This window comes from Pongo pygmaeus, chromosome 6 (genome assembly GCF_028885625.2).
Source record: "Pongo pygmaeus isolate AG05252 chromosome 6, NHGRI_mPonPyg2-v2.0_pri, whole genome shotgun sequence".
In the NCBI taxonomy this organism is placed as follows: Eukaryota; Metazoa; Chordata; class Mammalia; order Primates; family Hominidae; genus Pongo; species Pongo pygmaeus.
Window position 1 is genome coordinate 2,705,262 of NC_072379.2, and position 23,946 is coordinate 2,729,207.

The window sequence follows — 23,946 nt, forward strand, 5'->3', positions numbered from 1 at the left end:
AACACTCATTCATGATAAAGATACTCAATAATCTATGAAGATAATTTCCTCAACATAATAAATGGCATCTACAAAAATCCAGTGCAACACAATATTTAATGGAGGAAGATGGAATGTTTCCCTTCTAATATCAGCAGCAAGACAAGGCTGTCCTTTCTCATCACTTCAATTCAAATTACACTTGAGTCTCTAGCCAGGACATTAATGTGAGAAAAGTAAATAAAAGACATTCAGATTGAAAAGAAGGAAGTAAAACTATCTCTATTCACAGACAGCATGATTTTATACATAGAAAATCCTAATAAATCTACTAAAAAACTAGTAAACATAATAAATGAGTTCAGCAAGTTTGCAGGATATGAGATTTATATAAAAATATTATTGTATATATTAGCAGTAAAGAAGCTGAAATGAAGTTAAGAAAATTCAATATACAATAACATCAAAAAGCATAAAATACTTAGGAATAAATTTAACAAAAGCATAGGCTTTGTACACTGAAAAATATAAACCATTGTTGAAAGAAATTAAAGATCTACATAGGGCTGGGAGCAATGGCTCACGCCTGTAATCCCAGCACTTTGGGAGGCCGAGGTGGGTGGATAACCTGAGGTCAGGAGTTAGAGGCCAGCCTGGCCAACATGGTGAAATCCCATCTCTACTAAAAATACAAAAATTAGCTCGGTGTGGTGGCGGGTGCCTGCAGTCCCAGCTACTGAGGAGGCTGAGGCATGAGAATCGCTTGAACGTGGGAGGCGGAGGTTGCAGTGATCTGAGATGGAACCATTGCACTCCAGCCTGGGTGGCAAAGCAAGACTGTGTCTTTTTTTTTTTTTTTTTTTGAGACGGAGTCTCACTCTGTTGCCAGGCTGGAGTGCAGTGGCACAATCTCGGCTCACTGCAAGCTCCATCTCCTGGGTTCACCCATTCTCCTGCCTCAGCCTCCCAAGTAGCTGGGACTACAGGCGCCTGCCACCACACCCGGCTAATTTTTTGTATTTTTAGTAGAGATGGGGTTTCACTGTGTTAGCCAGGATGGTCTCGATCTCCTGACCTCATGATCCGCCCACCTCAGCCTCCCAAAGTGCTGGGATTACAGGCATGAGCCACCGGGCCCGGCCAAGAGACTCCGTCTTAAAAAAATAATAAAAAATAAATAATATGTGAGAATTATTTTTATAATCACAACAAGCAGTTCTGTTAAAGATGAAGAAGCAGTAACTGAAGGCCAGTGTAGACAGGCAGGCCCTCCAGGTGAGACTGGACGTGGTGCCCTGGGGAACAAGCAGGCAACTTCAGCTGCTCCAAGTTGGCCAGCAGCACCAAGCCCCTACTGCGGGTGCGGCTGTGCTGAGCCCTGTGGTCTCCTTAGGAGGAAGCAAGGTGAGCACAGTTCCCTTGATGTCAAACCTTCCAAAGGCTTCCTCTGTTTCTCCAATAAAATCCAAATTCCCTGCATGGGAACTCCCCATAATCAGGCTCATACCCATCTTCTGTTCAGTCTCCTTGCCCGCCTCCCAACGGGCTTTCTTTTGAGACAGGGCCTCACTCTATTGCCCAGGCTGGAGGGCTGTGATATGATCACAGTTCATTGTAGCCTCCACCTCCTGGGCTCAAGCGATCCTCCCACCTCAGCCTCACTCTGTCGCCCAGGCTGGAGGGCCGTGATCACAGTTCACTGTAGCTTCCACCTCCTGGGCTCAAGCGATCCTCCCACCTCAGCCTCCTGAGTAGTTGGGACTACAGGCAGGCACCACCACAGCTCGGCTAATGTGATGGTTTTTTGTAGAGATGGGGTCTTGCTATGTTGCCCAAGCTGGCTGGAACTCTTGGCCTCAAGCGATCCTCCCACCTCGGCTTCCCAGAGTGCAGGGACTACCAGGGGACTACCCACCTGAGCCAGGGATCCCGGCCATATGGGCCTGTTTCATTTTCTGCACAGCACTTCTCACTTTCTGACACGATCTTAATTACCTGCTTATTACCTTGTCCCTCCGCCCCCCCCTCCCCCCCGCACTAGAATGCGGCTTATTCCCGTGTCTCTAACACACAGTAGATGTTTACCGGGCAAAGTAACTAACCTAGGGCCCATGCACCCTCGCCCTGGGGAGTACATCGGGCCCCACCCTCCTCCAGGAAGCCTCCTCTGACCAAGCTGGGTTCCCAGACCCTGGGGCTGCCTCCCTCCCACCACGAAGGCTTGGGGCCACACGGGATCCGTGGATCCGGCCTTAGATCGGGGGTGCCCGGAGGCACTTACACCGTGAGCTCCGTCACCTGCGGGCCGCAGACTCGCAGGCGCCCAGAGGCGAGGGCACGGCGTCCCGGAGAGCTTCCTGGAAGCGGCGGCCTCTGCGAAAGCGGGCGCGGGCGAGGCTGCAGGCGGCGCGGGGCCCGCAGCGCGCTCTTGTGCGGTAACAATAATGGCAGCTGTCACCCCGCCGTGCGCCCCGTCCTCACGCCCCGGGCGGGCCCCCGCGCGGGGCCCCGGGGCTGCGGGCGACGGGGACGAGCCGAGGCCTCGCGGACGCCCGCCCGGCGTCGCCCCCTCGCCCGTTCTTACCGTCTCCGAGGCCGGCTCCCCGGTGCCCAGGAACATGGTGGGGGCGCTGCCCGGCCGCCCCTCAGGGCTGCAGGCTCGGGCGTCCGGGTCAGGGGATCCGCGGGCAGCCCTGGCCGCCCGCAGCCTCGGGGCCTTCCCGGGCGCCGGCCCGCGACCCCGCTGCCATGGCAACCAGGCAGCCTACCCGCCGAGCCGGGTAAGCGACCTGTGTTCCCCCTGCGGCGACCATGCGCGTGCGCAGAGTCCGCGGGCGCCGGCCGGCCGGCCGACCAGGAGCGCTCCCGGAGTTCCCGGGGCGGAGCGCGCGGCTGAGAGGGGGAAAAAAACCGGCCGGGCGCAGTGGCTGGCGTCTGTAATCCCAACACTATGGGAGCCTAAGGCCGGAGATTCAGTTGAGCCCAGGAGTTTGATACCAGCCTGGGCAATGTAGTGAGACCCCGTCTCTCGAAAAATAAAATAAAAATAAAAGTCAGGCATGCTGGTGCACGCCTATAGTCCCAGCTCCTCGGGAGGCTGAGTTGGGAGGATCGCTTGGAGCCCAGGAGGTCGAAGCTGCAGTGAGCTATGATCGCACCACTGCAGTCCAGCCTGGGCGACAGAGCAAGACCCTGTCTCAATCAAACAAACACACATAATAACCTTTCGTTTGCTTTCAGGGTCTCATCCAGGGCGCTTTGCTCTTCGTGCTCCCTGTGCATAAGTACCTCTTGCCACTCTCCCACCCTTGGGCTTCGCAAACTTCTTGCCCTTCTCTTATCTAATTATAGAGCCAGCGCCTATCTACGACCTTTTATCTGTGATTCTGAATTCCACAAACTTCCGAAAGCCTTTCACAACTCATTTGAAGGCCGGACCAGTCCTAACCTCAACTCTCCGGGAGGAAAACTCTTGAGCTGAGGCTATTTATAGTGCTTATTTATCCCACGGGGTGTACATGAGTGAGTTTCACTGAATAACTTTTTTTTTTTTTTGACGGAGTCTTGCTCTGTGGCCCAGGCTGGAGTGCAGTGGTGCCATCTCCGCTCACTGCAACCTTTGCCTCCTGGGTTCAAGCGATTCTTCTGCCTCAGCTACCCGAGTAGCTGGGACTACAGGTGCGTGCTACCACGCCCAGCTAATTTTTGTATTTTTGGTAGAGATGGGGTTTCACCACCTTGGCAAGGATGGTCTCGCTCTCTTGACCTCGTGATCTGCCCGCCTCCGCCTCCCAAAGTGTTGGGATTACAGGCATGAGCCACTGCACCCGGCCCTGAATAACTATTAATACGTTTAATTATGGGGTGTGTGTCACACTCTGCTATAATCTCATATTTAATGTACATGTGACATGTCACATTTCTAAAATCTCAACAGTTCTGAATTCTGAAAAAACATTTGTCCCCAAAAGTTTGAGATAACAAATTGTGGACCTGGGCCGGGCGTGGTGGTGGCTCACGCCTGTAATCCCAGCACTTTCGGAGTCTAGGGTGGGTGGCTCACTTGAGATTAGGAGTTCGAGGCCAGCCTGACCAATATGGTGAAACCCTGTCTCTACTAAAAATACAAAAATTAGCCAGGGGTCGTGGGTGCCTGTAGTCCCAGCTACTCGGGAGGCTGAGACAGGAGAATTGCTTGAACTGGGAGGTGGAGGTTGCAGTGTGCTGAGATCACACCACTGCACTCCAGCCTGGACATCAGAGCGAGACTCCATCTCAAAAAAGAAAAAAAATTGTGGACCTGTACAATACAGTATTCAAATCTGGAGCCAGACTGCTTGGGTTCAAATCCAAACTGTGCCAATCCAGTAGCTGTAAGGCCTTATGAGTTAGCCTCTCTGTGCCTCAGTTTCCTCATCTGATGGGCTGGTAGTGGTACTCTCCTACAGTTGCTGTAGAATCATACAAGTTTACAGTAAGTGAAGCACTTAGCACAGTGCTGTTGAGTTTTCTTTACTCCACAATTACCTAACTGGGTGAATATTAGTATCTGATTTCACAATGAGGAACCAAATTTCAGGGAGGATAACTGTGCATTTCAACTTTTTCACACATGTAGTTCTAAGGATCTACGTGTGTGTGTGCAGGGGGCATGCAAGCATCAGGGAAGTTGCTTTTCCAAGGTTACCCAGCACGGCTGGGCCCATTGGCTCACGCCGGTAGTCCCAGCACTTTGGGAGGCCTAGGTGGGCGGATCACCTAAAATCAGGAGTTTGAGACCAGCCTGGCCAACATGGTGAAACCCCGTCTCTACTAAAAATACAAAATTAGCTGGGCGTGGTGGCCAGCACCTGTAATCCCAGCTACTTGGGAGGCTGAGGCAGGAGAATCGCTTGAACCCAGGAGGTGGAGGTTGCAGTGAGCCAAGATTGAGCCACTGCACTCCAGTCTCGGCAAAAAGAGTGACACTCGTCTCCATAAATAAATAAATAAAATAAAGGTGACCCAGCAAAGTCAGTGCTTTTAAATTTTAAAATTTTAATATCCATAGGAATTCTGCTTTGTTTCCTAAATCTGGTGTTTGCTCCCAACAATCTTGCTATAAAACAATGCTTTGGGAACATAAGCCTTGTCTGTCCACTGGCTTTGAGACTCTCGAACACACAGTTGGTGTTTTGAACTCAATTTTTTGGACCTAGTTTTTCTGCCTGTTTGCTTTCTTAAAACACAGGGTCTTGCTCTGTTGCCCAGGCTGGAGTGCCGTGGCAGGATCATAGCTCACTGCAGCCTTGAACTTCTGGGCTCAAGCGATCCTCCCGCCTCAGCCTCTGGAGTAGCTGGGACCATAGGCGCATGCTACCAGGTCTGGCTGATTTTCTTTTTTTTTTTTTTGAGACGGAGTCTCGCCCTGTAGCCCAGGCTGGAGTGCAGTGGCAGCATCTCGGCTCACTGCAAACTCCGCCTCCCAGGTTCAAGCGATTCTCCTGCCTCAGCCTCCCGAGTACTTGGGATTACAGGCGCGCGCCTCCACGTCCGGCTAATTTTTGTATCTTAGAGATACAAAAATTAGAGTAGAGACGGGGTTTCGCCATGTTAGCCAGGCTGGTCTTGAACTCCTGACCTCGTGATCCGCCCGCCTGGGCCTCCCAAAGTGCTGGGATTACAGGCGTGAGCCACCACACCTGGCTTTTTTTTTTTTTTTTTTTTTTTTTTTTTAATTTTAAGAGATGGGGTCGCGCTTTGTTGCCTAGGCTGGTCTCAACTCCTGGCTTCAAGCAATCCTCCCAACTGCGCCGCCTAAAGGGCTGGAATTACAGGCATGAGCCACAGCGCCGCCGCGGAGGACTTAATTTGAGAACCTGAAGCCAAATGACCAAGGGCTTTGGTGCACGGATCAGGACGCCTCTCTCCGGCACGCAGTTTTCTCGCTCCCGCCGGTGCAGACACTGGGCGCCCCGGCAGGCGAAGCCCCGCCCCTCCGGACACAACCCCGCGCTTTCGTCAGAGATCCCCGCCCCCGAGACGCCCCGCCCACCCACCGGATGCTCGGCATGAACCACCAGGCGCCTGGCGGGGGTGATCGGTCGGAGCGACCGGCTTGTCGCCTGCCTGTCCCCAGCCCCTCTCAGCTTGAACTCCTTCCTTCAAGTCTGGGCCCTCGAGGTTTCCAGAGCGGCCTCCAGGGGTGCAGTCTCAGTTCCCCACGCCAGCCGTCTCCGTCCTCCGCCTCCTCCGGGCCTGGCAGGTGGCACTGTCCGGAGGCGGAGCCTTGGGCGAGGGGTGGTTGCGGCGGAGGACTGAATCGAGCGGTGAGGCGCGCGGGGCTTCGAGGGTAGTGGTCGCGGTAGTGGGGCGTGGGGAGGCCAAGGCCCGGCCGAGGGGGCGGGCGGGCCAGGGAGCAGCCCAGCCCGGGGCGTGCGCGACCTGGGCTCGCTTCCCAGCGCGACTGTGGCCGCCTGCTCTGGCGCCCCTTCTGGACCCTCGGGCATGGCGCTCGCGGCCAAAACTGACTCCAAAGTGTGGGGAGGATTCCTCTTCCCGGGACGCAGCCTTCCCGGGCATTGGCAGACAGTAGCCGGGTTAGACAGAGCCGCTGACGACCCCGCCCACCCCCGAGGCCGGACGCACGGATGCACACCCCGTCCTGGGAGGGACAGGCGCCCCTTCCCCTCCGCACCCCGCCGCCCCCGCACCCCACCGCCCCCCTGTCCCCGCCGCCGGCTTCAGGACGTCAGATGCAGCCACCACTTGACGCTGAGAGGGACAGAAACTTTCCAGCCCAGACTGGCCCTGGGGCATGGATAGACATCCCCCTGCACACATGGCTGACCCCGGAACTCAAAGATGCCCCTGACTCTGGCCCACCTGCAGCCTGGGCCAGCACCACGCTGTTGCCCCGACTGCACCAAAGACCAAGGGTGACAGTTTGAGCTCCGGAGACCTTGTGGTTTCAGCCAGACTCTCAGCTGCCCCTTTCAGCCCCGCCACCAGCACTCAGCGCCCCGCCTAGACCAAAGCTTTGCATCCATCCCTGCACTACAGACCTTTGGTCTGGGGATCATGGTTCTCCTGGTCTGAGATGAAAGTTCTGGGGCCCCTTCCCAGGCCTGAGCAGGCATGGTGGGCTGCTGTGACTAGAGCGAGCTGGGTCTGGAGTGGGCATTGAGGTTGGGCTCTCACATTGCCTTTGCAGGGACTGTGGCCTCACCATGGACCCGGAATGCGCCCAGCTGCTCCCGGCTCTCTGTGCTGTTCTGGTAGATCCCAGGCAGCCGGTGGCAGATGACACCTGTTTGGAGAAGCTACTGGACTGGTTTAAAACGGTCACTGAAGGAGGTAAGGAGGTGGTGCTGCTGTTTACTGTCTATCCAGAGACCAGACGTAGAACCTGAGACAGGGAGCAGGGGCCAGGTGGGGACTCCCCTGTCCTGGAGGAAGGGCAGAAACTGCCAATCAGATGTCTTTCCTTCACTTCCTAAGGATTATCTGTGGCAGACTGAGGGCAAGTCAAGATGAAGCCCTAGAGAATGATCTGGAGAGTTAGAGCTTGAAATTCAGTCAATTCAGCCACGATCAGGGCACCCCAAGGTTCAGTTCTGCAGAAGGCGTGAACAAACTTGTTTTGTTGTTGTTCTCATTGTATTTAGTGTGTTTAAGACATCAGGTTTGTTTTCTTTCTGATTATGAAAGTAGGGGCTGGATGCAGTGGCTCACACCTGTAATCCCAGCACTTTGGGAGGCTGAGGCGAGCAGATTGCTCAAGTCCAGGAGTTCAAGACCAGCCTGGTCCAACATAGCGAGACCTCATCTCTAAAAAAAAAATAACAAAAATTAGCTGGGCCTGGTGGCGCACCTATAGTCCCAGCTACTCTGGAGGCTGAGATGGGAGGATCCTTTGAGCCCGGGAGGTGGAGGTTGCAGTGAGCTATGATTGTGCCACTGCACCCTGATCTGGGTGATAGAGTGAGACCCTGTTTCAAAAAAAAAAAGTAATACATGTTCTTTAAAACATGAACAAAAGAGTAAAGAGGAAAATTAAACCATCAACCTTTTAATTTCCTCCCAGCCTTTTTCATAACACATAAAGCTGTATTTTTCTGGGGGAAAAAAAATGAGGTAATACCATAAATAAAATCTTGGTGTCTTGCTTTCTCTCTTGCTATCATAGTGAGTGTTTTCTCCACATAATATGTTAATGTTATTGACTACATGTTATTTGCTGTAGGAATGGACCATAATTAATTGAATCACTCCACTGTTAGATGTTTATATTTCTCATTTTTCATCATTTTAAGTAGTATCATAGGTCAGGTGCAGTGGCTCATGCTTGTAATCCCATCACTTGGGGAGGCCAAGGTGGGTAGGTCACTTGAAGTCAGGAGTTCGAGACCAGCCTGGCCAACATGGTGAGACCTCGTCTCTACTAAAAATACAAAAATTAGCCAGGCATGGTGGCATGCGCCGTAATCCCAGCTACTCGGGAGACTGAGGGGAGAATCGCTTGAACCCAGGAGGCGGAGGTTGCAGTGAGCTGAGATCGTGCCACTGCACTCCAGCCTGGGCGACAGAATGGACTCCGTCTGAAAAAAAATAGTGTTGGTCGGGCGCGGTGGCTCACGCCTATAATCCCAGCACTTTGGGAGGCCAAGGCGGGCAGATCACGAGGTCAGTAGATCAAGACCCTCCTGGCTAACACGGTGAAACCCTATCTCTACTAAAAATACAAAAAAAAAAAAAATTAGCCAGGCGTGATGGTGAGCGCCTGTAGTCCCAGCTACTCAAGAGGCTGAGGCAGGAGAATGGCATGAACCCAGGAGGCAGAGCTTGCAGTGAGCCGAGATTGCGCCACTGCACTGCAGCCTGGGCGGCAAAGCGAGACGCCGTCTCAAACAAAAAAAAGAGTGTCATAATGGCTTTCCTTTTACATACTCTCGCATGTAAATGTTTATTCTCATGGTTGATAATAGCATTGGGATACACTGCATGTTGTTAATTTCTGCTATCCTTTACTTCCTTTTTTTGGTTTACCCTGTTCTTTTATTCTTTTTATTTTTAAATTATATTGTATTTTTTTTTTTAAGGATGGGGTCTCACCGTATTGCCCAAGCTGTTTTCGATCTCCTGGGCTCAGGCAGTCGCCTGCCTCTGCTTCCCAAAGTGCCTAAACTCTTTGAGCTAAATATCTAGGTCTTCCTTGTTTTCTAATATATATATTTAAGGCCAGGCACGGTTGTTCATGCCTATAATCTCAGCACTTTGGGAGGCTGAGGCAGGCAGATCACTTGAGGTCAGGAGTTGGAGACCAGCCTGGCTAACGTGGTGAAACCCCGTCTCTACTAAAAATACAAGAATTAGCCTGACATCGTGGTCCATGCCTGTAAATCCCAGCTACTCGGGAGGCTGAGGCAGGAGAATGACTTGAACCTGGGAGTTGGAGGTTGCAGTGAGCCGAGATAACGCCATTGCACTCCAGCCTGGGCAATGGAGTGAGACTCTGTTAAAACTTTAAGACTATGCATTTCTCTAAAAGTATGACTTTAGCTACGTCTTACAAGTTTTACATTGCGGTACTTTGGTTGTAATTTAGTTCTGAGTATTTTATGCTTTTCATTATGTTTTTTTTCACCCACAAGTTATTTAAAAGAGTATCCTTTAGTTTCAAAATATGGAGTTTTCCAGTCTTTTTATTATTGATTTTTAATTTACTTTATGGAGGTTAGAAAATATATGTTTTGAATCTTTATAGCTGTTGAGACTTTTATTGAGACATAGGACCCAGGGGAGTTTTCTCAATGTTCTAGAGATTTCACTATATAATTTTCATGTTTTGGTATTTGAAGGTCTTCAACTGTGGCCTAGTTTGTAGTCAGTTTTTCTTTCTTTTTCTTTTTTTTTTTTTTTTTTTTGAGCCAGGGTTTTTACCTGTCACCCAGGATGGAGTGCAGTGGCATGAACATGGCTCACTGCAGCCTCGACCTCCTGGGCAGTCCTCCTGCTTCATTCTCTTGAGTTGCTGGGATCAAGGTGTGTACCAGTCCCAGCTATTTTTTTTTTTTTCCCATAGAGATGAGGTCTCACCATCTTGTCCAGGCCGGCTTGGAACTCCTGGGTTCAAGCAGTCTTCCCACCTGGGCTTCCCAAAGTGCTGGGATTACAGGAGTGAGCCACCATGCCCGGCCTGTATTCAAATTTTAAGAAGTATTTTTCAGTAGCTTTATTGAGATATAATTTGCATACCATGCGATTCTCCCATTTAATGTGTGCCAGATCCTTTTGTAGTTTGTGGGCATTTTATATATATATATATTTTTTTTTTTTTTGAGACCAAGTCTTGCTCTGTTGCCCAGGCTGGGATGCAGTGGCACAATCTCGGCTCACTGCAACTTCCGCCTCCTGGGTTTCAAACGATTCTCCTGCCTCAGCCTCCCGAGTACCTGGGATTACAGGCGCCCGCCACCACGCCTGGCCAATTTTTGTATTTTTAGTAGAGATGGGATTTCATCATGTTGGCCAGGCTGGTCTCGAACTCCTGACCTCAGGTGATCCCTCCGCCTTGGCCTTCCAAAGTGCTGGGATTACAGTGGAGAGCCACTGCACCCAGCCTAAGCATGGTAATTGAGTGTTCAGGTGCACGTGTGAGGTGTGGCACTATGGAACCCTGGTATGATGTCGGTACGTGACCCATCTGACGTGAGAAAAGGACAAAATAAATAAATAAATGGTACCAATTCAACAGTTCTTAGTAGATTTACAGGGCTCTGAAATCATCAGCACAATCTAATTTTGTTCCCCCTAAAGAAAGCAAGTCCCTGTTTCCTCCTCCCTGCCAGCCTCTGTCATTTCTCCTGCATTGTACTCGATGGAAACAGTGTAGTTTCCACACTTGTTCATTAGTTCAGACTTGCTATGTTCTTGCTAATTTGTTTGCTTGTTTCTGAGAGGTGTGTAAAAAGCTTACACCAAGATCATGGATTCATGATTTTTCTTTGAGATGCATCCTTTTTTTTTCGCTTTAGATTTTTTTTTCTTTTTCTTTTCTTTTTTCTTTTTTTTTTTGAGATGGAGTCTTGCTCTAATGCCCAGGCTGGAGTGCAGTGGCGTGATCTCGGTTCACTGCAGCCTCGACTTCTTGGGCTCAGATGATTCTCCCACCTCAGCCTCCCTAATAGCTGGGACCACAGGAGCCCGGGGTTTCACTATGTTGCCCAGGCTGGTCTCAAACTCCTGAGCTCAAGCAATCTGCCCGCCTTGGCCTCTCAAATCGCTGGGATTACAGGTGTGAGCCACTGTGCCTTGCATTTTTTTTTTTTTTTTTTGGAGACAGGGTCTCACTCTGTCACTCAGGCTAGAGTGCAGTGGTGTGATCATGGCTCACGATAGCCTCAACTTCTTGGGCTCAAGTGATCCTCCCACCCCAGCCTCCTGGATGGCTGGGACTACAGGGACACACCACAACACCCAGCTAATTTTTTGTATTTTTTTGCGGAGACGGGGTTTCACCACGTTGCCCAGGCTGCTTTACACGTTTTGAAGTGAGGTTAGGTATACATAGATGTAGGAATGTTGTGTCTTTCTGGAATTTATCTCTGTGATCAGTGAACTTTTCTTCTGTGTGAATACTGCTTTTTGCTTTACAGCCCATTTTGTTTGCTATTCCTGTTGCTACATCAGCTTCTTTAAAGTTAGAATTTGCCTACTGTGTCTTTTCTCTCCTGCTCCCAGCCTTTCCTGTCGTTGCATTTTATTGCTTTTAGAAACACCAATTGCTCGTTTTTAGTGTTTAATTTAATCTCAGCAAGTCTTTCTTTTAACAGATAAGTTTGATCTCTTTAATTTGTTGAGGCGACTGTTAGATTTGAATTCTTTTGTATTTTTTAATTTCCTGTGCTTTACCTTTGTGCCTTTATCCTCCTTTTCTTCCCTCCATCAGATTGATAAAGTTTTTTTTCTTTTAAATCTTTCCTCTTCTGGTTTTGAAGTTATACATTCTGTTTATGTTCTTTGTTTTAGACAAGTTCTTGCGCTGTTGTCTAGGCTAGAGGACAGTGGTGTAATCACGGCTCACTGCAGCCTTGACCTCCCAGGCTCAGGTGCTCTTCCCATCTCGGCTTCCAGTGTAGCTGGGACTACAGATGCGCGCCACCACGCCCAGCGAATTTTTATAGAGAGGGGATCTTCCTGTGTTGCCCAAACTGGTCTTAAACTCCTGGGCTCAGGCGATCTGCCCAGCTCGGCCTCTCAAGATGCTGGGACCACAGGCTTATTTATGTTCTTTAGTGGCTACACTTATATTTTTAACATGAGAACTGGATTTTTTAAAAAGTCTGAAGTTAATTAGACTTTCCATTCTCTATCCAGGCAGCTGAAGGATCTCAGAGCACTTGAACTTCAGGCCATCACAACCTTCTGTTATTGTTGTTTAGTATTTTAATTCTGTTTCAAAACCCTTCAACAATGATTTTTTAGATTTTGAACTCAGTGGGGTTGTTTTTTGTTTGTTTGTTTGTTTGTTTTTGAGACAGAGTCTTGCCCTGTCACCAGGCTGGAGTGCAGTGGTGCGATCTCGGCTCACTGCAACCTCCACCTCCCGAGTTCAAGCAGTTCTCCTGCCTCAGCCTCCCGAGTAGCTGGGACTACAGGCACCTGCCACCATGCCTGGCTAATTTTTTATATTTTAGTAGAGACAGGGTTTCACCATGTTTGCCAGGATGGTCTCAATCTCCTGACCTCATGATCTGCCTGCCTTGGCCTCCCAAAGTGCTGGCATTACAGGCGTGAGCCACCATGTCCCGCTTTTTTTTTTTTTTTTTTTTTTTGAGACAGGGTCTCCCTCTGTCGCCCGGGCTGGAGTACAGTGGTGCAGTGATAGCTCGCTGCAGCCTCGAGTTCCTGGGCTCAAGCGATCCTCCTGTCTCAGCCTCCTGAGTAGCTGGGACTGCAGATGTGTGCCACCATGCTGGGCTAATTTTTTTTTTTTATTTTTTGTAGAGACAGGGTGTTGCTATGTTGTCCTCCTGCCTTGGCCTCCCAAAGTGCTGGGACGACAGGTATGAGCACCTCACCCAGCCTGCAGTGCTGATTCAGGTGGACTCAGTGCTTTTTGGGTCCTGGCCTGGTTCTCCTCCTCTGCATGCTCCTCTCTCCTTCTTACTGAACCACATTCTTTCCACAAGGGCTTCTCACTGGGAAACTCTCCCAGCCTTTGCCTCAAAATGTCTTTTTCCCCCACTGGTGCTTTTGAGCGATAGTGTAGCTGGGTATAGAAATGCAGGATTCCAGTTCTAGAGAGGAATGCTTGTTCCGTTGTACCTGCTTGCATGGAACACTGTCTAAGGAAAAGTACCCATTTGAAAGGTGAAAATGCTCTTCCACTTTTTTTTTTTTTTTTTTTGGAATGGAGTCTTGCTCTGTCGCCCAGGGCTGGAGTGTGCAGTGTGCAATGATGCGGTCTTGGCTCACTGCAACCTCTGCCTCCCGGGTTCAAGCGATTCTCCTGCCTCAGCCTCCCAATTAGCTGGGACTACAGGTATGAGCCACTACACCTGGCTAATTTTTTATATTTTTAGTAGAGACGGGGCTTCACCATGTTGGCCAGGCTGGTCTTGAACTCCTGGGCTCAAGTGATCCTCCCACCTTGGACTCCTAAAGTGCTGGGATTACAGGCATGAGCCACCACGCCCAGCTAATTTTTTGTATTTTTTTTAGAGATGGGGCTTCGCCATGTTGGCCAAGCTGGTCTGAAACTCCTGAGCTGAAGTGACCACCCGCCTCGGCCTCCTAAAGTGCTGGGATTCCAGGCGTGAGCCGCTGCGCCCGGCCTGGTCTTTCACTTTAATTTGCATTTCTTTTTCACTATCAGTGAGACAGAACACTTTTTCAGCGTTTTTGGCCATTCACCTGTTGTGAAAGGTGAAAATGTTCTGCCTTTCACCTGTTGTTAAGGTGTTGGCTTTCTAGCCCTTACTGAATTAAAATTATGAGTCGTTTGCCGTATTTGTTGCAGATATTTTTTTCCCAGTTGGATCCCTAAATCTAACACCCTGTAAGAAAAGGGTCTGGGAATTGCTAGGAGAAGAGCGGTCATCCAGGGGGACACCTGGTGCCGTGCCCCTGGTGACCCCTGGGCTGGGCCGTCCCCACAGAGTCCAGTCTCGTGCTGCTGCAGGAGCACCCCTGCCTGGTGGAGCTGCTGTCCCATGTGCTGAAAGTCCAGGACCTGAGTCCCGGGGTCCTCTCCTTCTCACTCCGTCTGGCAGGAACCTTCGCGGCCCAGGAAAACTGCTTCCAGTATCTTCAGGTGAGCCTGGGGGCCTCCCACCTGAGTGTCCCGTGGAGAGGTGGGCAGCCTTTTCCTCCCGCAGCCAGGTGGGGCATTTGTACCATCCCAAGTCCCAGCGGCCTGCCCCGACCCTGTGTCCTCACTAGAACTGCATGTTTTTTACCCCCGACTGTAGCCCCCTTTGAAAAATTCGCCTGGAGTGATGCTGGGGCTAAGGAGTTGAGGTTTTTTGGAATAAGATGACTGGGTTGGGCTCCCGGCTCTGACCGGCTCTCTGACCTTGCCCATGGCCGCAAGCTTCAGTCTCTTCCTAGGACGGAGATAGGAGTCGTAGCTGCGCCATGGCCTCAGTCTCTTCCTAGGATGGAGATAGGAGTCGTAGCTGCGCCATGGCCTCATAGCTGCGCCATGGCCTCAGTCTCTTCCCAGGACGGAGATAGGAGTCGTAGCTGCGCCATGGCCTCAGTCTCTTCCTAGGACTGAGATAGGAGTCGTAGCTGCACCATGGGGTTGTTGTGAGGACCAAACGAAACCGCACATCCTGCACCTCCAGCAACCCAGCCTACAAATGAATGAATGACTAATGAGAATGTGAATGACTAATGAGAATGTCTTTTTAAAAAAAAATTAACTAATTTTATTTATTTTTATTTTATTTTATTGTTATTATTTTTTGAGACAGAGTCTTGCTCTGTCACCCAGGCTGGAGTGCAATGGTTCGAACTCAGCTAACTGCAGTCTCCACCTCCCAGGTTCAAGCGATTCTCCTGCCTCAGCCTCCCAAGTATCTGGGACTACAGGCGCCTGCCACCACGCCCAGCTAATTTTTGTATTTTTAGTAGAGACAGGATTTTACCATTTTGGCCAGGCTGGTCATGAACTCCTGACCTCAAGTGATTCGTCTGACTTGGCCTCCCAAAATGCTAGGATTACAGGTGTGAGCCACCACACCCGGCCTTTTTTTGTTTTGTTTTTTAGAAACAGAGTCCTGCTCTGTTACCCAGGCTGGAATGCAGTGGCAGCTCACTGCAGCCTTGACCTCCTGGGTTCAAGTGACCCTCCCCATTCAGCTTCCCGAGTAGCTGGGTGCACAGGTGCATGCACCACACCTGGCTAACTCTTTTATCTTTGGTAGAGATGGGGGTCTCACTATGTTGCCCAGGCTGGTCTCAAACTCCTGGCCTCAAGCGATCATCCTGCCTCGGCCTCCCACAGTGTTGGGATACAGTCATGAGCCACTGCTCCCAGCCAAGAATTTCTACATAGCAACAAGGCATGAGAGCTCGAAAGCCTTCCAGAGCTGTGTCTTCCAGCTTCAAGTGCCTCAAACAGGCACCACTGAGTCTGTCAGGTGATGCCTGGTGTGAGCTTCAGGGCCCTTGCCCGTCTAGCACGACGGCTTCTCTTGGTCCCTCACAGGCCCTCGCCAGGCACGACGGCTTCTCTTGGTCCCTCACAGGCCCTCGCCAGGTTGCGCGAAGGCACATCCAGTACCATTAGCTTGCCGTTCATGGTGCCCCCCAATTAAGCAGCTGCAGGCTCCCTAGCAGCCCACCCAGGCACCATCTTGCTGCACGACAGACTTTCCAAGGTGTCCTAGGGCGCTGCTGTACAGTGAATCCGGGGGCCGTTGTCTGTCAGCAGCTGGTATGAAAGTGCCCTCCAGGCTGGGCATGGTGGCTCATGCCTGTAATCCTGGCACTTTGGGAGGCTGAGGCAGGCGGATCACCTGAGGTCAGGAGTTCGAGACCAGGCTGACCAACATGTTAAAGCCCCGTCTCTACTAAAAATGCAAAAATTAGCTGGATGTGGTGATGGGCACCTGTAATGCCAGCTACTCGGGAGGCTGAGACAGCAAAATAGCTTGAGCCCGGGAGGCAGAGGTTGCAGTGAGCCGAGATTGTGCCACTGCACTCCAGCCTAGGCAACAGAGTGAGACTGTCTCAAAAAAAAAGAAAGTGTCCTCCAAAAGTACCTCCACCAGCCCTGGAAAACTGAAGACCCATCTCTGCTTTGGTCCACATCCCTGGAAACCTACCAGGTCCCCTCACCTCTTTTTTGTTTGTTTTTTTGAGATGGAGTCTCGCTGTGTCACCCAGGCTGGTGTGCAGTGGTGCGATCTTGGCTCACTGCAGCCTCCGCCTCCCAGGTTCAAGCAACTCTCCTGCCTCAGCCTTCTGAGTAGCAGGGATTACAGGTGCATGCCACCAGACCCAGCAAATTTTTGTATTTCTAGTAGAGAGGGGGTTTCACCATGTTGGTCAGGCTGGTCTCGAACTCCTGACCTCGTGATCTGCCCTCCTCGGCCTCCCAAAGTGCTGGGATTACAGGCTTGAGCCACTGCGCCTGGCCCCCCTCACCTCTTTTTTTGCTTCCCAGCAGGGGGAGTTGCTACCAGGGCTCTTTGGGGAGGCAGGACCCCTCAGCCGAGCAGCCTGGGCCGTCCCCACCGTGCGCAGCGGCTGGATCCAGGGCCTGCGCTCCCTGGCACAGCACCCCAGCGCTCTGCGCTTCCTGGCCAACCACGGTGAGTGCGCCCACACCCCACCGCATTCCTCATCCTGCCTGTGTGATCCCAGGGTAGTCACTGCACCTTGCTGAATCTGAGTGTCTGGTCTGTGCGATGTCGCAGGGTTGTTGCAAAGAATGCACCGTGACAGTACGGCTGTCCAGTGTCCTCTGGTTGGCAGGTCAGGCCCTAGGAGCCAGGACAGCTTTCTCAGCCACTTACAGATCAGCCGTGAGGACTCAGTCTTTGAAACTATTTGGGAGCCAGGTGTGGTGGCGCATGGCTGTAGTCCCAGTTACTCAGGAGGCTGAAGCAAGAGGATCACTTGAACCCAGGGGTTCGAGGCTGCAGTGAACAGTGGTTGAGCCACTGCACTCCAACTTAGGCGACAGAGCAAGACCCTGTCTCAAAAAACAAGAAACGAGGCTGGGCACGGTGGCTCATGCCTGTAATCTCAGCACTTTGGGAGGCCGAGGCAGGTGGATCACCTGAGGTCAGGAGTTCAAGACCAGCCTGGCCAACATGGTGAAACCCTGTCTCTACGAAAATACAAAAATTAGCCAGGCATGATGGCGGGTGCCTGTAATCCCAGCTACTTGGGAGGCTGAGGTGGGAGAATGGCTTGAACCTGGAAGGTGGAAGTTGCAGTGAGCCGAGATCGCACCATTGTACTCCAGCCTGGGCAACAGAACGAGACTCTTGTCTCAAAAAAAAAAAAAAAAAAAAGCGACAAAAAACAAGGAATGAATTGGGAAGCATCACAAGCTGTGTGTGTTTAACGCTCGCGGGGAGGAGGTGCTTGTCTCCAGGAAGCTTCAGTTCCTGTTCTTTTTTGCTTTTGAGTGGAGAGGCATTTGGGGGCGTCTTGGGGGGCCCTCTGCTGTTTGTATCTTCCTTGAGGCCCTCTGCCTCCCCCAGCTCTATTCTGGCTCACCCCCTTTTTTCTCTCTTCCCTCGTCCCCTACCCAGGTGCGGTTGACACCATCTTCTCCCTGCAGGGAGACTCCAGCCTGTTTGTGGCCTCGGCGGCCAGTCAGCTCCTGGTACACGTCCTGGCTTTGTCCATGCAAGGTGGAGCCAAGGGGCAGCCCTGCCTGCCGGGGGGTGACTGGCCCGCGTGTGCCCAGAAGATCATGGATCACGTTGAAGAGTCCTTGTGCTTCACGGCCACCCCCAAGGTCACTCAGGCCCTGAACGTCCTGACCACGACCTTCGGGCGCTGCCAGAGCCCCTGGACGGAAGCCCTGTGGGTGCGGCTGAGTCCCCGCGTGGCCTGTCTGCTGGAGAGAGACCCCATCCCCGCCGCACACTCGTTCGTGGACCTGCTTCTCTGTGTGGCTCGGTCAGGGCCCCGGGACGCAGCTGGGGGGCCTGGGTGGGCAATTGTTTTCCATCCCTGGGCAAATGACTCCCAGGGATGTCCCACTGGCAGCCAGAGACTCTCTGAGGACGTGGCCTGCAGTGAAGTGGCACCGGAGTGACCCTGGAACCCTCATGGGGAAAGGCCTGTCTTGGGCTGGGCGCCTCCAGCGTGGGGGCCATGGCAGTCTCAGCCAGGCCTCGGATGGAGTTTTGCAGGTGGAGGAGTAATTTTTCTCTCTGGGGTCTCCCTGCAGTTCTCCCGTGTTCAGTTCTTCTGACGGCGGCCTGTGGGAGACGGTGGCGCAGGCTCTGAGCTGCCTGGGCCCCACCCACGTGGGACCCCTGGCTTTGGGGATCCTGAAGCTCGAGCACTGGTATGGTCTGGGGTGTGTTTCATGCTGAGGCGGGTGCTGGGAGCTGGGGCAGGCAGGGAGGTTGAGAGCGGGGCCCTCACGGCAGGAGAGTTCCGGACACCAGGGACAGTCAGACGGCCGTGCGGGGGTGTGACTGGGCCATGCGTGGGTTGCGCGCGGCAGCCTTGCAGGCTGGCAGCTTCTGCAGGATCTTTAGCGACAGAATAATTGTTTCAGACCAAAGCTCTGCGAGATCCACAGAGGTGAGAAGGATGCCGGAGCTGCTCTACTCAGAGCAGGGTGGTCCTGCCCACGCCCTGCGCTCTGCTGCCCTCCCACCTGCCCCTCACCGCAGCTTTGTTTGGGGGTGCTGGAGCTCCCCAGCACACACACCATGCGGGTGGGGGGCCTGGGGGCGGTGGAACGGCAGAGCCTGGGGTCAGGACAGGTGGGAAGGCCGTGGATGGCCTGCCAGGGTTCCAGGTGGGCTCCCGTTAGGGGTGGAAGTGACCTCAGGACCTGCTGCCCAAAGGGCCCGGGGTACCATGAGAGTCCAGCACTGAGCTCCGGGGTCTCCGAATGTTTAGGAGAGAGTAGACTTGGGGGAGGATGGAGGAACAGGCCCGGCCCTGCAGGAATGCAGTGTGGGGACACTGCCCCCACCTGGGCCCAGATGTGAGGGCAGGTCCCTCCCACAGAGTGGATGCTGTGCACACCTGGGGACACCCGGGAGGCTGGGGGCACCCTGTCCCTGACCCCCTGAGCGGGCACTGCCCCTCTGTCTGGGTGCATGGCCAGGCCCTCCTGGAGGCCCCTCAGTATCTGTTCCTAAGGACATCAGGAGTGTCAGGCCCATCTCCTTGGTCAGGCCTGTCCACCCCGCCACTCTCTGTCCCATGGCGTCCCCTGGCCAGTGGCCTGCAGAGAATCTGTTTCTCGGGGGGTGTCCCAACCCCCTGGCTGATTTGCCCCAGGCTTGCTGGGGACGTTAGGAGCATAGCCAACTTGTCTCACGGGCAGGGTTGCGGCACTCACCTCGTGTTTGTCTCCAGTCCACAGGCACTGAGGACCCAGGCCTTCCAGGTCCTTCTCCAGCCCCTGGCCTGTGTCCTGAAGGCCACGGTTCAGGCCCCCGGACCCCCAGGTGTGCTGCTCAGAAAGGGCTGGGAGGGCGGAACCTGGGTCCTGCGGCTGGGGGAAGGGAGATGGATGAGAGTACCCGGCTCGCCACCCCCGCCCCACTTTAATCACACCCAGGCCTCCCTCTAAGAGCAAAGGGGACCGGGGGCATGGCCATCTCCCCTGGTGAGCTGCTGCTCTGCACCTAGGTCCTGACCTCTGCTGTGGGTGGTTACCGTGGGGTGGCTGGTGACCGTGGGGAGGCTGGAGTGCTCTCTAAGGGAGCTCTTCCTGGCTTGGCCCCCAGGCTTGCTGGATGGGACGGCAGACGATGCCACGACGGTGGACACGCTCCTGGCCTCCAAGTCGTCCTGCGCGGGCCTCCTGTGCCGCACCCTGGCTCACCTGGAGGAGCTGCAGCCGCTGGTAGGTGTGGCCCGGCCCTAATGCAGCCCAGCAGCATCCACACTGGCGGTGGGACCGCAATGTGGGCTGACGCCCCCGACCCCTCGCTGCCCCAGCGCCCTTGCTTCCACGCCGGCAGTGGGACCGCAGCCTTGGCTGATGTCCCCCGCCTCACGTGCCTCGAAGTCCCAGCGCCCTTGCATCCACGCCGGCCGTGGGACCGCAACCTTGGCTGACGGCCCTCTTCCTCGCAGCCCCAGCGCCCTTCACCGTGGCCCCAGGCGTCCCTACTGGGAGCTACAGTGACTGTCCTGCGGCTCTGCGGCGGCTCAGCTGCCCCCGCCTCCGGTGTGGGGGGCCACCTGTGTGGGACCCTGGCGGGCTGCGTCCGGGTCCAGCGAGCAGCCCTCGACTTCCTGGGGACGCTGTCACAGGGGACAGGTGAGTGTGTTCTGTACGGCTTTGGCGTGGGGCGATCCCTGAGCCCCCACTCTCCTATCTGCTCGGAGGTGCCTGGGAACTGCCGTCCCTCTCTGTTTCTTCTTGGGGCGGGGGCTGAAGGGTGCAGGGGCCGTGCAGGAGGTTTTAGCTGACGGATGAGGCCTTGTCCTGCTCCTTCCCAGAGTTGATGGGGAGGGTCCCAGGGTGGGGGTGGGGGTGGTTTATCCACTCACCTCTGTCTCAGGCCCCCAGGAGCTGGTGACGCAGGCGCTTGCTGTCCTCCTGGAGTGCCTCGAGAGCCCTGGCTCCAGCCCCACGGTACGGCGGTGGGGATAGGGAGCGAGGAGAGGAGGGAGGCAGAGGCAGTGGGACCCACCCCCGACTCCACCCCGGCCCCGTGCAGGCCTCCACAGATGGAGCCTTCACACAGGGCCACAGAGTTGCTGCTCAGAGAGCTTCACGATGCAGGTGGCTGCATGGGTCAGGCTCAGGGCCTCTTGTTGGTGAAGATACATCAGCACGCAGGGGTGTGTGGGGCCGTGGGGAGCAGGGGCACTGGCCAGGCGGCCTGCAGGGAATTCTGGACAAGGGAAACGAGGTAGCACCAGGACGGCCCTGGGCGTGGGCTCCGGGTTCTTCTAAGCACCATTTGTGAACGTGCCCACTCCACAGCCCCTCACGGAGCTGGGCCCTGGCAGGTACAGACCTTGCACCACCTGCCGCTGAGCAGACAGCAGACAACTTTGGAGGAAGGGCCCAGGGCTTCTTGGGATCCTAAGGAAAAGGTGCCCTGTGTAATTGCTCATGTTTTGATGCAGAAATCCTGTTGCCTGGGTTGTGGGTCTTCTGGTGGGGGCTGCCGCCACCTCCTCCTCCTCACAGTCTGGGAAGCCAGTTCTGCAGCAGATTCTGCCCTATTAAAATCAGCCCAGGAGGGGCGTGGGGCTCACAGCTGTGATTACTGTGCGTTGGGGGGCCGAGGTGGGGGGATCAATGGAGCCCAGGACTTTGAGGCCAGCCTGGGCAACATAGCAAGATCCCATCTCTACAAAAAAATACAAAAATTAGCCCCGGAGGTATAGCTCAGGGGTAGAGCATTTGACTGCAAAAATTAGCCGGGCGTGGTGATGTGTGCCTCTAGCCCCAGCTACTCATGAGACTGAGGCAGGAGGATTGTTTGAACCGGGAAGATGGAGGCTGCAGTGAACTGTGATTACAGTCCAGCCTGGGTGACACAGTGAGACCCTGTAAAGAAGGAAGCCCAGCGTTCTCTTCTCTCTTCCCTTCCTGTCCCCATCTGTGTCCTTGGAGTAGGGGCAGCACAGGTGAAGGTGAGGGGGACAGACAGACAGCTTGCCCGTCCCCTCCCATGGCCCTACAGCCCACCCTGTGTGCTCCAGGTTCTGAAGAAGGCCTTCCAGGCTACGCTCAGGTGGCTGCTGAGCTCACCCAAGACCCCCGGTTGCTCTGATCTCGGCCCCCTCATCCCGCAGTTCCTCAGAGGTAACGCAGCCCCTTGCAGAGGTGAACGGAGCTGGAGTCGCAGGGGTGGAGGCAGCAGGGGCTGGGTGGAAAGGCTCAGCTGGCTCCGAGGGCAGGGTGAGCCTGGCCCCAAGGTCGCCCTGACCTTTCCCTTCCCGCCCTAGAGCTGTTCCCTGTGCTGCAGAAACGCCTGTGCCACCCCTGCTGGGAGGTGAGGGACTCCGCCCTCGAGTTCCTGACCCAGCTGAGCAGGCACTGGGGAGGTGAGTGCTGGCAGATGGAGGGGCTGCCTTCCCTGCCTGTGGGGGCTCACTGAGCTGGGGTGCACCGGCAGCCTCTTGCTGGCTCGAGAAACTTGGGCCATGTCGGCTGCCCACAAAGGGGTGGAGGCGGAGGCCAAGGCGACAAGGCTCAGCCCTCAGTCACAGCTGCATGTGGCCGTTTCGACCCCCAGGACAGGTCGGCTTCAGATGCGCACTCTTGGCTTCAGAGGTGCCTGAGCTGGCCCGGCAGCTCCTCCAGGACCCTGAGAGTTATGTCCGAGCGAGCGCGGTGACCGCCATGGGGCAGCTGTCCAGCCAGGGCCTGCACGCCCCCACCAGCCCTGAGCATGCAGAGGCCCGGCAGGTAGGAAGTGGTGGGTTCCTTGGCTGCCAGCCCCCATGAGCCCTGAGCACGCAGAGGTCTGGCAGGTAGGAGATGGCGGGTTCCTCAGCCAGCACCTCCCGCCTGGCCATCGTGTGTGCTCGTTTGCTTGCGGGTGGGCGAGCGGCCAGCATCCAGCGTGGGAGCAGCTGCTGCTATGGGCAGCGCCTGCAGGAGTGACTGCCGAGGCCCTGGGGCTCTGCTGGGTGTAGCACCTGTGCGCTTCGCCTTCTGTCTCCCCAGCACCCCTCCAGTTAGTCATGGTGACCTCCATTTGACAGATGGGTAAACTGAGGATTGGAGGGCAGTGTGCTCACCGCGCAGCATGGGAAGGTGCCAGAGCGGGCTGTGGCCCTAGACTGCATGTCCGGGGCCAGCCCCCATGATGTACCCGGGGTCCTGTTGTGGGAGCCTCGCTCCTGCTGCCCCACCAACCATCTGCACCTGCTCCCTGTCCCCCAGAGCCTGTTCCTGGAGCTCCTGCGCATCCTCTCCGTAGACTCGGAGGGCTTCCCACGGCGGGCGGTCATGCAGGTCTTCACCGAGTGGCTGCGGGACGGCCACGCCGACGCGGCCCAGGACACGGAGCAGTTCGTGGCCACTGTGCTGCAGGTGGTGAGCCGGGACCTGGACTGGGAGGTCCGCGCCCAGGGCCTGGAGCTGGCACTGGTGTTCCTGGGCCAGACTTTGGGGCCGCCACGTACCCACTGCCCCTATGCCATGGCCCTACCCGAGGTGGCCCCAGCCCGGCCACTCACCGAGGCACTGAGGGCTCTCTGCCACGTGGGGCTCTTTGACTTCGCCTTTTGTGCCTTGTTTGACTGCGACCGCCCTGTGGCGCAGAAGTCTTGTGACCTTCTTCTCTTTCTGAGGGACAAGATTGCTTCCTACAGCAGCCTGCGGGAGGCCGGGGGCGGCCCCAGCACCACCTCCATGGAGGCCACCCTGCCAAGGTGGCGGGCGGGTGAGCAGGCCCAGCCCTCGGGAGACCAGGAGCCTGAGGCTGTGCTGGCCATGCTCAGGTCCCTAGACCTGGAGGGCCTGCGGAGAACGCTGGCCGAGAGCAGCGACCACGTGGAGAAGAGTCCCCAGTCCCTCCTGCAGGACATGCTGGCCACGGGAGGCTTCCTGCAGGGGGACGAGGCCGACTGCTACTGAGCAGAACCAGAGTCTGCCACTGGGGCTCAGGACTGAGGGAGGCAGCACCATGTCCTTCTGTGGGACACTGCCAGCCCCAGGGCTCCAGCTCAGCCTGGTGGATCCTCTGGGGAAGCCAGGACCAGGAGAGAAGCAAGGTCAAAAAATCCAACATTTTGATGTATTAAAGAAATGACTTATTTTCTACTCAAAATAAATGGCATTGAAGTCTTTAA

General features: G+C 54.6%; 2 protein-coding genes and 1 pseudogene across 28 annotated transcripts in view; 2 read left to right on the forward strand and 1 right to left on the reverse strand.

The window, feature by feature from the left end:
* The window catches only part of IQCE (IQ motif containing E), a 50,204-nt gene extending 47,400 nt beyond the window's left edge, over positions 1–2,804 (reverse strand). For 11 of the 22 annotated variants that reach the window (XM_063667193.1, XM_054494568.2, XM_063667195.1 and 8 more), the window contains exon 1: positions 2,564–2,796. Coding sequence is in view for 13 of the 22 variants with exons in the window: in XM_054494568.2 (XP_054350543.1) it covers positions 2,564–2,599 (36 nt within the window). In the remaining 9 variants the exon portion in view is untranslated. Of the gene's footprint in view, positions 1–2,260; positions 2,468–2,563 lie in introns of those variants that run through there. The other 11 variants (XM_054494557.2, XM_054494558.2, XM_054494555.2 and 8 more) reach the window with 9 other exon arrangements.
* Positions 2,805–5,888: 3,084 nt separating this feature from the next.
* On the forward strand, positions 5,889–23,946 carry BRAT1 (BRCA1 associated ATM activator 1). Of its 6 annotated transcripts, none has more exons than XM_054494548.2 (14): positions 5,889–6,310; positions 7,172–7,314; positions 14,121–14,275; positions 16,637–16,784; positions 17,736–18,108; positions 18,383–18,502; positions 19,534–19,625; positions 19,908–20,026; positions 20,260–20,446; positions 20,691–20,764; positions 21,847–21,949; positions 22,093–22,191; positions 22,383–22,555; positions 23,036–23,946. In XM_054494548.2, the coding sequence occupies exons 1-14, from the start codon at positions 6,021–6,023 to the stop codon at positions 23,729–23,731; spliced, it is 2,772 nt and encodes a 923-aa protein (XP_054350523.2). In that variant the 5' UTR covers positions 5,889–6,020; the 3' UTR covers positions 23,732–23,946. The 6 variants fall into 6 exon arrangements, with proteins under 6 accessions (XP_054350523.2, XP_054350524.2, XP_054350521.1 ...); XM_054494549.2 differs by having other exon boundaries at positions 16,640–16,784; XM_054494546.2 differs by having other exon boundaries at positions 6,283–6,557.
* LOC129041878 (small nucleolar RNA U13) lies at positions 10,574–10,669 on the forward strand (annotated as a pseudogene).